Raw genomic sequence first — 14464 nt, 5'->3', positions numbered from 1 at the left:
GGAGGAGAATCCCCATCGTCCAGATCAACACGCAAGGCATCGTCCTCTAAAGCCTCAACCAAAGGGTTTGGAGACGTCCTTACTGCCATAATCCGAGAAGCACTAGGGCAAGGACGGGAATAAGAAGATAAGAAGGGAGATGAAGAAGGAAGTGACGAGTCACCATCACAATCCCCACCTCACACAGAAGAATAGCATAGGTCTTCAGATGAAATAGAGACTAACGAAGACAAAGAGGGAGAGTCCCAGGGCAGCCCACAGAGGCACGCAGAACAAAGAACGAAAGCCCTACATGGAAAGAGGGAAGAAGAGTGCAGGAAAAAAGAAAAAGAAGATCTGGAGAGGGCTCGGAGGGAGTCGCTCAAGGATGAGGAGGAGAGAAAAAAGAAGACTGAAGAGGAGTTGAGAAGAAAGGAAGAGGAAGAAATAGCGTTGGCCACCCGTCGCTCCATTGAGGAGCAGCACAAAAGAGACGAGGAGGACGCAAAGAGCCCACACAGAACAGAAGCACCTGGTTCCAGTACCAGTGTGTCGGAAATTGCACCCCCGCCCCCAGTAAAATGAAATGGCAAAGAACCAATGACGCCAACTCCCCCTCTCTTCGTACCTACCACACCAGCCACTCTCAGCATGACAACGCCCACTACCACCGCCACCCAAGGCTCCACTCCAAAGGTCGATGAGAGCAATATGGTCACTTGGCTGCAGTTCCTGGTGAAAAGGGAGTTGGCAAGAGAAGCAGGCATGGCCACCCCAGCATCAGGAGTGAAGAGGGCAACCACGACTGATATGGAGTCAAGGCCAGAGCTTAAAAGACAAAAAATAGAAGCCGCTATCACCACTGCCACCATGTTCCATCTCCCACCTCCAGCAGGCCAATATGATGAATACGTTAAGGAGCTGCTCTTGCAGCTAGAAAAGGCCAAGGAAGAAAAGAGAACTGCCATGGAAGAGTTGGCAACAGAGCGAGAATCAAGAGCCACTCTCCAGCTGGAGAAAACTAAGCAGATAACAGAATACCAAAGGGAGATTGCTGTGCTAAAGGAGGAAGCCAACAATAGAGATGCAGAGGAAGCAAAAGCCCTAAAGGAACATGATGCTGCATGGGAGGGAAGAAGAAAAATCTTAATGGAATGCCTCAACGGAGAGAGGGAGACCACTACTCACCTGCGGCGCAAGAACGACCAGCTCACTGCAGTCAACTTGGAGGCACAAAACCAGCTTGAGAAGATAAAACAGGAGACTGCAGAGCTAGACCAGCTGAGAGAAGAGCATGTGCGAAGGATGCAGGTGAAGCTGGATCAGCTCAATGCACAGATCGCCAATGAACACCAGGAGCAGTCCTGCCTACACCATGAGCTCGAGGGGGACTAGGAGCAACGACTCATGGCTATGACCCTCCATCAGGGGGAGAGCCTGGAAGATATGGAAAAGAGAGCGAAGGAATGGGCTGACCACAACGAAAGGAGGGTATGAGACCTGGCACGCCGACTGGCCAAAGCAGAAGGAGATAGAGTGTTGACTGAGAATCAGACAGAGGCTATCCAGCTCTCTATGATAGCCCAGCAGCACACCTTCCTCAACACGTTGCTCCACTCCACCAAAACGGAAGAAAACGAGGCCCATGATCAGCTGCTGCAGAAGAAGCTAGGCATTGCACGCAGAGCCCTAACAGCAGGCCTGTACGTACCATTGCAACTAGGAGGCCCGCCGCAGAGCGTGGAGGAGCAAAGAAAATACCTTGCACAGGTAGGCCTGACAGAGCAAGAAATCGATGAGCTTGGCTTCACAGAAGAGAAGGCACAAGAAGACGTGCAAGCAGAAGGGGGTGAACCAGAGTTTAATCTGGGACCTCAGGAGGAGAAATACGTCCCACCACCCCCTCCTCCATGACAAGATGAAGTGCAACCCATTGACACATCTGCTGAGAGGAAAGCAGCCCTGGCTAAGCGCAGGAGAGAAATGGTAGAGAAGGCAAGGAAGAAGCTGAACGTTAGACCTATTCCAAGAAAACCTACCCCTCTCCCACCGCGCCCTGAGTATCTCCCCGCTGAATTCCATGCAGAGTTGATTATCTGGGAACAATAGGAATGTGCCTGCAACCCCTTCGACTTGAGCTTTGAGCTTCCCACTACACTAAACAGAGTAATGCCCATTGAACTTGTAAACGATGTAATCGCTATGGGTGCAAGGTTCAAGGACAAGTGGCTAGCGGAGCGAGAGGCCAACCCAACTGCTTGGGGAGCCGAGGACCTCGAATTTTGGCATGATAAAGTCCTCCAGGTGGTTAGATCGGTGGAAGGCTATAATTGCCAACCCACCTGGAGAAGACGCATTTTTGATGTCAACCTTGACGCTTGGATGGCGTTTTGCAACACCCTTCCTTCTGAGAGAAATGACCCCACTTTCATGCCGTATCCTCAAAGGGTAGGTGTGGATTTTAATCCGTCCATCCACGACAAGTGTGAATTTCCTATCATCTATAACGCCAATAGCACCTCCTATAAGGATGCCCTTGTATTTACCCTCTCTAATTTGTACAGTTCTATAGATATATTTCTTAGTGAGTTCACATTCTGCCCTGACCCCGCCTTCATAACAACTTGTAATTATCTTAGGCTAATTAGGGTCCTAATCCACCAAGAGCCTGCACCTCAAGAACGCCACCTCCCACCCCTTTACTTCGACCCCAATGCCATAGATAGCAGCACCATGACTCGCCTCATGATGCGCGCTACTCTTTTGCCATCCTTCTGTATTGCACTGCTTGAGGATATGAGTGATAGTAAATTCACATAGTGCAACCACCCTTCCCTTTCCACCACCACTCTCAAAACCCGTCTCAATCTCAAGGGCTACTTGTTGAGTCGTAGATTCCTTAACAAAGCCCCCCGCCCTCCACAATCCCCTACCCGCCATTCGGATGACGAGGATTAAACTCCCGTCATGACCTTGTACCACATGCATCTATGTATAGCCTCTTCAAAAAAAAAAAGGCAACAAAAGAAAAGGTGAACTGGAAAGAAGCGACAACAACAAAGAATAGCAAAGCCAAGGAATGAATCTACTACTAAGCAAAGATAAGAGAGAGAGGACTTCACATGATCCGCTTGCAACTTCCCTTCGCCTTGTTGTGTACCACAGTCACTGCACCTAGGGTTCTCCCTAGCCCCCTCCCCACTTCACACTTAGGACACATCAAGGGTAGGACTTTCAGACCTGTCACCCTAAGACTTGCACCGCACCTCCAACGACACACGAACTGGGTCCTCAAGTGTGGGACATTACCAAGGGCTTGCCAAGGTTAGACCCATCTCCCAGTTCCATTGCCACGGGCACCATGCACTACATGGAGAGGTAGACACACCCCTTAGGGAGTGCACAACTTTTCTTACAGGTTATGTTCGAGTTTCAAGAACCGGCTACTCAACTGATGAAGATCACCCACGGCATCCTTTAATGATTAAAACTTTTTCCATGTGCCAGACATGACACCATTGCTGCTGTTTCAGGAGCTTTTCTGCATTGGAGTGGACGGACCAACATGCTTCATGTCGCCAACCATCTGCCTGCTGATGGCTACCATGATTGAACCAAATCAAGCAAAAGGAGTACTCAGAAATAGATCTGCCATTGGCATAGATTTTGGAACCTCATCTTCCAAAGATGCATGCCTAACGCCTCAAGATCTATGGATCGCTTATTGATTCCACAAGCCTGAAGATTTTCAATACAAGGTTGAAGATCTTCAACGCAGCTCTGAAGACCTTCAACTCAAAGACAAAGATCTTCAAATCAAAGACACCGATTTTCAATGCGAAGACAAAGCATATCTTTGTCAAGGCACAGTTCGGGGGGACTTCTCTAGGATAAATCCCTCCAATACCAGCCTCTCAAGGGATTGCTTATTGATCAAGAGTCTCTGATACTCAAGGGACGACCGGCTACATATTTTCCACCAGCCATCTGGAACCCCAATCAGCCGCTCGCAGAATGAAAGCCATAACTGTGGGAGCAATGTCGAGCATCTTCATGAAGCTTAAAGCATGCCGGAATCTCTCCGGATCATCGTCATTCAACTCCATCATCTCTCATTCACACCCTCACCTTTGAATCTGTATCATCTACCCACCAGTTCCGCTTAGCAGCGACCCAACTACCCCACTACTTCCCACTGCAGTGCCATGGGATTGGCACTTGGCTAGGAGGGGGTAATGTTTACCGTATTTATCGCATCACAGAGGAGAGGAAAATTGAAAAAAAGTAAAAAAAAGAAATAGCAAAAAAGGCGCAGGATAAAAGAAGGAAAAGCGCCTTGAAAATTTAAATGTTCGGGCACGACCCCCGAAAAGTCTCAGTGTCGCCCCGAGACAGCAAAATAGTAAAAGGCGCACCATTAAATGTGGAAGCGCTCCCGAATCCTTGTAAAAGAGCGCCAGGCTCACCCCTGTGCAAAGTGTACGCATTAGTTGGGAATAGGATAAATTAGAATGGTGGGAAATGGGAAAAAAGACCTTAGGCTATGGCCGGCCATGTAAAAAAGGGAAAAGGGGATGACCACCCAAAAAGGATTTAGGGCTTTGTATATAAAGTTGAAAAGTGAATGAGAAGCTCATTCTTTTGGTGTGTGGCAAAAGGAGTCTTCTTCTTCCTCTCTTCTTCTCTCCTTCTTGCTTGTGTGTGCTCTTGAGAGAGGGAGTGTGAGAGTGTGAGGGAGTGAGTGTGTGGGAGTGAGGGATCAAGTGGGTCCTCTTCTCTTCTTCTCTTCTCTTCTCTTCTCTTCTCTTGCGTGCGCGGCTATGGAGGATGGAGCTTGGAGATGGAGGAGGCTTGAGGATGCTTGAGCTAGCATCAAGAATCGTGGAGCTACCAGAGTGCAAGAGAGAGGAGGGTACTCGATCAAGCATCAAGGTAAGCTCACTACACTCGTAGGATCGATGGCACGTCGGCTAGGTGAGAGATAGCCATTAGAGCTCGCTTGGAATGCTTGAAACAATAAGCTGTCCGTGGGTCTTGGCGGTTGAGCGAAAGCTCCCACAACAAGAGTATGAAGAAGGGGCTGTAATGTCTATGCAAAACAAAGCATGGATGATAGGGCAGTCATTTGAGGCTTGGTTGGAACATTTCCACCAAGCTTTCTCAACCCCAATCCCAACCCCACCCTCTCCCTCATCTTGTCATTTACCCATTGTGGATGGACATGGCAGCCACCACACAAGGCTTGAAGTTGTTCAAAAGGCATAATATGTTGGCATACATATTGTCACTCTTTCGGCTCACACCTCTCACAAGCTTGAGGGCATCCACACAAGGAGGTTGTTTGAGGTGTGATTGGAGCATTTCTAGCAAGTTGTGCCAGCCCCAACCCCGCCCTCTCCCTCATCTTGTCATTTGCTCATTGTGGATGGACACAACAACCACATGAGGCTTGAAGTTATTCAAAAGGATGAAGCTCCCAAAGGATTGCCCTCAAGTGTCTCTCTGATTTAATGAAAGGCAAGCAAAGGAAGAGAGGAAGCGATGAGAGGCATAGCTCATCAAATTGAAGAGGCACTTGAGGGCAGTCCTTTGGGAGGGGTTGATTGAGGACACTAGATGCTTGCCAACCCTACATATTCCTTCTGAAGAATCTTGGTGAGGAGGGTAGCACGTCTCCATGCAATGAGGAAAAAAGGCAAGGTGTAGCATTGTAAAAGAACGCATGCAAATTTTGTTTTGTAGAAGGGTTAGGCTACTGCCTAGGCAACTTGGTTTTGCATACATGATTTTGTTGACATATTAGTGGAATAGTAGTTTGGTTGCATGCTATTGATGCAAACCTAGCCAAATGGTATCCTAGCTCCCTTGTAATTTGCCCCCTTCCAATGTACTGACTTGAGTGAAAGGTGACTACTAGCCACCTGCTTTAACAAGGATTTGTACAACAATTATCGTATAATACATCTCGATTGTTGTTCTAGTTCTACTACCACAACAACTCAACATTTACGGTCTAAATTTGTTCAAGCAGAGATGAATGTTTTCTAATCATACAAGTTCATGTTGAGATTTCAACATCACAAACACATAGCTAGGAGCCTCAAAAATTTGAAACTAAAATATGTAGTATGTTGATAGATCAAACCCTACACGGTTTTGGACAATCTAACAAGATCACATCCTCATTATGGTCTAAATCTGTTCAAGCATAGATGAATGGTTTCTAATCATACAAGTTCATGTTGAGATTTCAGCATCACAAGCGCATAGCTAGGAGCCTCAAAAATTTGAAACTAAAATACGTAGCATGTTGATAGATCAAACCCTGCACGGTTTTGGACAATCTAACAAGATCGCATCCTCATTTTGTAGTCCTCAAAATTGTATCATATTTCACAGTGTAGTTAGTCTAGATAACATACCCAAACTATATTGGATAATTACAACAGAGAGATCTTAGTTTGCATATCTAATGCAATTAGTTATTCATTGAAAGAGGAGTGAACCTATTCCTGTAAATCATGGCCATCATCACGAAAATACTTGCTTGCTAATTGGCCATGGCTGTTGCTTGAAGTCCAGGCCTTTCTATCAAAATGTGATTAATCATTTAGGCTTTAATTCAATAAAGAGTCTTAACATGCGACATCATGAGAGCTTCAAAAGAGAGTGTAAGCATAAGTTTGGAACACTTTGACCTCATGATTAATGCCATGTCCTGTCTTCTCATAAAATGATCATCTTCTAGATAAGTTGATGTGTGTGATTACAGCAATGCTCTGAATATCAGAATGACTTTCTTGCGAGTTGGAAGATAGAATGCATTTAAAGCCAAATATTCACCATAAATAGTCATTTATGCCACATCCCATGCTTAAATGCATTAGACATAATTTGGCACTTTACTCGGACTTATGAAATCTGATAATCCAAAATCAATCATTTTCAATATGAAATCTTCATGCTCAAATTGAAACAAGAAGATTTGGTACATATGCATAAACACACATATTGCAAAACAATTAGGCACCAGTATGCAAAATATTGTTACACAATGAAGAAATTGTCACTTGATGAAAAATTATAACATAGGCCATTAGTTTCATGTACGATTCGACGTGCCCTTTGTGACTCAACCATAAATTCTTGATGCTTTAGATCATGATGGACATGGTATGTTAAAGGATTACAGGTCATCACTATACAGGTTGTGACAGTTGCAATTTGCATGGTAACACAACATCAATTGGTTTGCTAGATTCAGTATGGAAAAGAAGATGCTCAAATTAATAGCTTGTCTTTGCGAGAAAAACAAGGTCTAGTAAGCACCAATTCATGTTAAGGCATGGCGGATAGAATCTTACCATTCTAGTGCATTTGCGTACTACCTTTTGCAATCAAAGCCATGCTGAATGCACCCATGATTGTACCATGCTAAAGGTATCATGAAACACCCACAAATCTAACAAGCTGCTAGGAATCCAACCAACAATACTAGAAATGACTTCCCTTCAATCGTGAAGATGATTGTAACAATAAGCATGCTACTTGATATGCTCATGCGAAAATGTTTTACATTAAAACCCTCATAGACCAATCGAGAAACAAACATTGTCACTCTAATTCAGTTGGACTAATGTATAAATGTCAAATATGTCAACATTAGAATTAATGACCTTGATACCACGCTATCACATCCACGAACAACAAAGACTGCACCAAATGAAGGGTGAAATTGCATAGAAACAAGTCAAAGAATGACTCCAATCGATCGATTCATCTTGTGCACTACCTCCTTCATCTTGTCCACGAAGGATGCATATGTGGCCATGGACGCTAGGGAGAGAGGTGACATGAGGGACGTAGAGTAGAGGGGTGACAGAGGAGGGACAAGGGTGATGATCACCCGGTTTGGTGCATACAATCCTTCCACTCTGGACTGCCACTCAACTGGCACTAGTCCACTCAGCCTCCCATTCTCCATGGCAAACTAGACGATGCCATGTGATCTCTCCACATGGGCTCTAGTGTCCAGTAGGGGGGGGGGGGGGGTCAAAAAGACCATACTATTTTTTATGTTAACATTTTTAAAAAATATTGTTAAATATTTATCATATCCCATCTTTTTTCTCCACACTATCCAAGTGTGTGCCCACCCCCTCGGCCACCCAAAGTGGACCACACGCATGTTTTAGGGGCCAATAATACATGGCCATCCAATAAGGTGCCAATCCATTGGCCCCTTTACCCTTTAATCTTACTACTATATTATTTTAGCTATAGGTTCGAAAAGCCCCGAACCTCCAGAGGGCTTCCCGAACTTACCTCCTTTTTCAACCCTCCTTTCTTTAATCAAAACTCCCTCCCCTCCTCTCTTTGTCATGTGTAATATCTCATTTTCTCTTCCCCTTCCATTTTTTCATTAAAGCCTCCCCTCCTCACCTCCCTTTTTTAAATTAAAATCCCCTTCCCTTTTTAATTAAATTCCTCCCCCCTCCCCCTCTCTCTCTCATATGTAGGGCCTAGGTTTTCTCTCTTTCTCTCTCTCTCTCTCCTTTAATTAAATCAAACTTCTTTTTAAATCAAAAGTCTCTCTCTCTCTTAGTTAGATTAAATTTTTTAATTAAATATTTTACAAGTTTTTTTAAATTTAATTTTTTGAATATAATTTTTCACACACTTTGAGAAGGAGATAGAATAAAAGAGAGAGAGAGAAGAAGAAGAAGAAGAAGAAGGATAAAAAGAAGAAGACGGAGAGAGAAGGGGGAGAAAGAGGAAAGAAAATAGTCTTTTTTTAATTAAACATTTTTCTTTTCCCCCTCTCCCCTCTCTCTCATGCGTAAGGCCTAGTGTTTTTTTCTCTCTCTCTCAGATTAAACTTTTTAATGTAAACTTTTTGTTTAATTAAAATAAGGAGAGAGAGAGAGAGAAATATACAAAGAGCAAAAAAGAAAGAAGATGAGAGGGAGGGAACAGAGAGAAAGAGAATTATAGAGAGAGAAAATATAAAATTTAAGAGAGAGAGAGATAGGAAAAGAAAAAAGAAAAAAAGAAGAGAGAGGGGAGATAGAGACAGAGAGAAGAAAATGAGAGAGAGAAAATAATAATAAGAAGAGAGAATTTGAACACAGAGAGAATTATAGGGAGAGAAAATATAAAATTTAAAAGAAAAAGAAAAGAAAAAAAATTAAAGAGAGAGAAAAAAAGAAAAAAGAGGAGAGAGAAGAAAAGGAGAGGAGAGGGGGAGAGAGAGAGAGAAGAAGAATAAGAAGAAGAGAGAGGAAAAGAGGAAGAGAGATGGGAAAAAAGAGAAAAGAAAAAAGTCTTCTTAAAATTTAAATATTTTTTGAGAGAGAGAGAGAGAGAGAAGAAAAAGATAAAATTTAAAAGAGAGAGAGGGAGAAGAAAAAAAAGAAATTTAGGAGAAAGGGGAGAAAAAGAAAAGGGAATGGAGAGAGAGAAAGAATATAAACTTAAAGAGAGAATTATATATAAGAAAAAGATAAAATTTAAAAAAAGAGAGAATAAAAAGTAGAGGAGAAAGAGAGAAGGAAAAGAGAGGAGAGAGAGAGAAGAAAAGTGCAAAGAGAAGAAAATGAGAGAGAGAGAGAGAGAATTTTTTTTAAAAAAGAGAATGAAGAGAGAGAGAGAGAAGAAGAAAAAAAAGAAAAAAAGAAGAGAGGGAGAGAAGGAAAATAGAGGAGAGAGGAGGGAGAATAAAAGGAGAGAGAGAGAGAAAAAAAGCAAGGAGAGAAAAAAGAGAGAGAAAGAACGAGAAAAGAAAAAAAATAAACTTACAAGGCACAAAAAAAGAAAGAGAAAATTAAACATAGAGAATTTGAAAGGAGAGAGAAAAAAAAGGAAGAAGAAAGATGAGAAATGGATTGTTGAGCGAAATTGCCCTGCGATAGCGCGACAATTTCACTTGACGCAGGGAATGCTAGTGTGTGATTATTGCTCCTCACGACTGCACAAAAGGAAATGGACCGTCATGGCGTCCACGTCAGAGCTTCACATTCAGGCTCTCTGCAAACACGGGAGACTAGACAGGGCCATTGCTGCCCTCCAGCAGCTATCTCGGCTGCCTTCGCTGGACAGCACTTACCTGGCCCTCCTCCAGCTCTGCAGCAAGCACCGGGCCCTCTCCCACATCAAGCATATCCACTCCCTCATCTCTGCATGCAGGCCCGTGCTCCCGCTTCCCCTCGCTGACTGGCTCGTCATCGCGTTCGCCAACTGTGGCGCCCTGGAAGACGCACTCAGGACACTCCTTGACTCGCCCTGTCGGTCGGTGTTCGCATGGACAGCCATGATCTCCGGCTATGCAGAGCGCGGATGTGGCCTGGAAGCTCTCAGACTATATGTGTGTATGCTGGAGGATGGCGTTGTGCCTGACGCATTTACATTCGCCAGCCTCTTCAAGGCTTGCAGTTGCATACCTGATCTTTGTGCTGGTAGGAAACTGCACGAGGATTCGTGCAGGTTTGGGTTCGATTCGGATGCTTTTGTGGGTAATACCCTTGTGAGTATGTATGGCAAGTGCAGAAGCATTGAGGAAGCTGAGATTGTGTTTACTGGCATGTTGCAGCATGATGCCATTTCTTGTAATGCCATGCTTTCCACGTATGCGATAGAGGGGCAATATGACAAGGCCTTGCAATTGTACAGGCAGATGCAAGAAGAAAGTGTAATACCAGACAAGCTAACTTTTATGATTTCCCTTCAATCATGTGGAAACCTGGCAGAGACCGAAGAAGCTGCGGTGAAGGGACAAGCTGCAATAATGATTCTTTTGGAAATAGGCCAGGCATTACATGCTAATGTAAGAAGGACATGTTATTACACAGATCTTCATCTTGGTAGCATTCTTGTTAGTATGTATGGCAAGTGCGGAAGCATTGTTGAAGCAGAGAGTGTCTTCACTGAGTTGTTGCAACGTGATGTTGTATCATGGAGTGAAATGCTTTTGGCATTTGTGAAGCAGGGCCAAGGAGACAAGGCTTTACATCTTTATCGAGTCATGCAGGTGGAAGGTATAGCTCCTGACCAGCAAGTGTATACGATTGCTCTTCAGGCCTGTGTTGTCATTGCTGAGGGGGAAGAGAATATTCTGAAAACTGCAGAAGTCCTGGAGATTGGCTATGCATTGCATACTGATGCATTGAAGAAAGGGTTTGTTTCTGATATCTATGTTGGTAACGTCCTTGTAAGTTTATATGGAAAGTGTAGAAGCCTTGCTGAAGCAGAGAACATGTTCAGTGGACAGTTGGAGAGCAATGTTGTTTCATGGAATGGAATGCTTTCTTTATATGTTGAACAAGGGCAAGGTGAGAAGGCCTTAATTCTGTATGAACAAATGCAAGGCAATCTTGTCTGTGTGGACACTGTGACACTCCTTTGCATTTTGCAAGCCATTGATGACACAGGAAATATACAAATATGTCATGATATTCATTTCTGCATTGTTTCACATTGTTATGATATGAATGGTATTCTAGCCAGCACTCTAATTCAGGCTTATGGGAACTGTGCTTGTATGATAGATGCACTAGCAATTTTTGATGGAACACTTCATCCTGAGGTTGTGCCCTGGACAGCCTGTATGGCTGGTTATGCACAAGAAGGCAACTTTATGGCTTGTCAGCAAATGTATTGCACAATGCTACAGGCAAGCATAAAACCATGTGATATCACTTTTCTCTCACTTCTGACTGCTTGTAGCCATGCTGGTCTTGCTGATGAAGGTATTAAGTATTTTGAGTCTTTAAACAGAAACTTTGGCTTTACACAAGAGTTGAACCATTATACTGCTATGGTAGATCTTCTTGGGCGTGCAGGTGATTTCGAGAGGGTTGAACTATTTTTGTGGGGATCACTATTGCAGGCCGATTGGACAATTTGGTTGTGTTTGCTGGCTGCATGTTGTATTCATGGTAACCTGGAGCTGGGGACTCATGCATTCACTCATGCAGTGCTTGCACAACCTAAGGAAGGTGCTGCCTATATTTTGATGTCACACGTGTGCTGATATCAATTCTCTCAGGTCTGCACATGTGGGAATGTAACTTAAGACATAAAGAAGTTGACCAAAGAAGTATGGGGGCAGGAGTTGCTTGAGTGTTACCAGAAGCTTACATGGGACTCTGGGAGAAGCATACTTCCTCTAAGCAGAACATAAGATTGAGCAAACGCTTACATAGGAGAAGCATACTTAATCTGAGCAAACAGAAAGATTGTGTTACATGAGCTAGCTAAAGTTAAGAAACAATTTGGGATGGAGTTACATGTCTATACTCTGGACAGGACTCCCCATTCAAACCAGGAACATAGGGGACTTACCAATAAAAGCTGAGTGGCCTGAAGACTGGGGACGCAACAGCCTTTGCTGTCAGGTAAAGTTCTATTCTCAACTTTTTGTTGATCTTTTGTTAAATGTACTACTATCTTCATTTATCACATCTCACATGCATAGCAGATGAAATTCTTCATATTTTGATGCTGCAACCTGGGGTCAAAAGCTGAAACTGGCATCAAGGAAGTCCCAATAAAGCCCTTCTGATTGAAGTTAATTAATTTTCAACTAGAAGAGGATTCATTTTTTACACAGGGCAGCCTCAAAGCTCCAGCCTGGCTGACACAGAGTGCCAACAAACAAAAATAATTCAATGGTCTGTGTCCAGCATGGCAGATGCTCCTTATCTTGGTGACTTGTGTTGCAATCAGCCATCCTGTCGCTCTGTCTCTCTCTCTGTGCGTCTCACTTGGATCATTTCTTTTCCATGTCAAGTATTGTCTGTCCAATACAGTGGTGAAACAAATGTTCCTTTTTGGTATGTGGGCAGGCAAGTTTGGAGCAAAATCTCTTTGAAGAGTACAAGAACAGTCCATCTCTGCTAAACCTTAGATCTGAGCTCTTGCCCTAATGGTGAGATGTACCCAAAGACATTCTCAATGGTCTTAGCATCGCTGCCCTAATCAAATCAAGAGCCAAGTCCATGGGAGGAATACTTACACCAATGAGTTTGCAAATTGGCCAGGCAGAGAATGTGGTTTTGAAAGACTCGCTTGCCAAAGTACCTATGCGTTTGTGGAGCTAGATGGAAAGCTAGCAATAGAAGATTAAAGATGAGGATGAATTTGAGGAAATTATGAACAAATTGCAGGAGGAAGCATAGAAAGAAATTAAAACAAGGAAAAGGCAAACACTATCTTTAAATAGTCAATGAAACAAAGCTGCATTGCAAAAGAAGATTGTGTTCTATGTGCATTAGGGGCCTTCCTAATAGATAGCATAAAGAAATAGGAGAGGAACTAGTTGATAAAGAGTGCTAAGGATTTTCAAAAGACATACATACCTCCAAATTAAGGCCAATTCTAGCAGAGAAAAGATTCAAGTGGATACTACCATGGAAATCATCAAGCAAAGAATTAAGCAACTTCAGAGTTTGGAAGCACACTAAGATATAGTGGAAGCATGTAAGCAATCAAAATCTTCAAAGGAAACCAAAATATATGGATTACAAATGAACTTATACGAGTATGGCTCAAAGCATAACCAGGTGTAATTGTCAAGATGAAGGCAATCAACAAAGAGGGCAATGGGCAGTTTACCAAAATGCCAAAGTCATGACTTATCACAGAGGAGCTTAGAAAGTGTAAGCACTAAGTTACTTTTGTGTCATGATGTATTTTGTAGCATTATAGCTTTAGTAGTTGTTTTTTCTTACATGTTGGTGCTGCTTTGATACAATCTTTTTTTCTTCATATGTGTGGATAGGCAAATTTGGAACTAGCTTGTTAACTTTGTATGAGGGTGAATTATATGGACCATTTTTGCAAGTTCTCTCTCCATGTGCGCATGCATGTGCATAAGTGCACATGTACTTGTCCTTTAAACAATTGGTGAAATAAACATCCCTTCTTGTGTATGCATAGATAGATAAATGTGGAGCAAACAAAAGATTGGTTGAAGGGTGTACTATGGATTGGTTATGTAAGTTTCCACGTATGCATACACATGCATGCTCGCTCTCTCTCACCCTCTTCATTCTTTCTCTTCCTTGGTAGGCCCATTGTCCATTCCTTCTCTTCCTTAGTAGGCCCATTGAAGAGGGTTCCGATGTGATTAAAGCTTCACTATTCAGTTGACTTGGGAGGTATTCTATTCTTGCATTGGAAATATTAACATAGCCCTTGCCCATTCCCTTGGCTAATATGTGAGGAGTGTCTTCAACTTCCCCTTTCTCCTCCCCTTCCCTCTTTGCCCCTTCGCTATTGCCTTTCCTTATCTCCCACTTTCTTCCCTTTTATGTGTTTCAATGTGTGTCTTCAATAAGATATTCACATTGCCTTGTTCCTTTTGTATAAAAGCAAACATTTATTCTAAGGCCTTGATCATGTCACATAGAACACATGAGCTCTAGCTTAGAATAGAAAGGGACCACCAAATAGGTCACCTCGTGATAAGAATTAGAATACCATATTT

The 14464-nt window shown here is 43.1% G+C and overlaps 1 protein-coding gene across 5 annotated transcripts; it reads left to right on the top strand.

Annotated features, from left to right (window-relative positions):
* The first annotated feature begins 9909 nt into the window (after positions 1 to 9909).
* On the top strand, positions 9910 to 14059 carry LOC148029659 (pentatricopeptide repeat-containing protein At1g15510, chloroplastic-like). Of its 5 annotated transcripts, none has more exons than XR_015692072.1 (2): positions 9910 to 12371; positions 12592 to 14057. XR_015692072.1 is itself a non-coding variant. In XM_087685910.1 (2 exons), the coding sequence occupies exons 1-2, from the start codon at positions 9917 to 9919 to the stop codon at positions 12005 to 12007; spliced, it is 1875 nt and encodes a 624-aa protein (XP_087542036.1). In that variant the 5' UTR covers positions 9910 to 9916; the 3' UTR covers positions 12008 to 14059. The 5 variants fall into 5 exon arrangements, 1 of the variants encoding a protein (XP_087542036.1); XR_015692071.1 differs by having other exon boundaries at positions 12455 to 14057; XR_015692070.1 differs by having other exon boundaries at positions 9910 to 12729; positions 12822 to 14056.
* Positions 14060 to 14464: the final 405 nt, after the last annotated feature.

This window comes from Lygodium microphyllum, chromosome 10 (genome assembly GCF_053477565.2).
Source record: "Lygodium microphyllum isolate KBCC chromosome 10, Lygodium_microphyllum_v1.1.10, whole genome shotgun sequence".
Taxonomy (NCBI): Eukaryota; Viridiplantae; Streptophyta; class Polypodiopsida; order Schizaeales; family Lygodiaceae; genus Lygodium; species Lygodium microphyllum.
The sequence above is the reverse complement of the archived record's forward strand: the minus strand, read 5'-3'. Positions and strand labels throughout refer to the sequence as shown.

Coding starts and splice junctions, on each gene's coding strand:
- LOC148029659 (XM_087685910.1), top strand. CDS start 9,917: ATGCTAGTGTGTGATTATTGCTCCTCACGACTGCACAAAAGGAAATGG. Junction 11,648..11,863: donor TGTATTGCACAATGCTACAG/GCAAGCATAAAA, acceptor TCACTATTGCAG/GCCGATTGGACAATTTGGTT.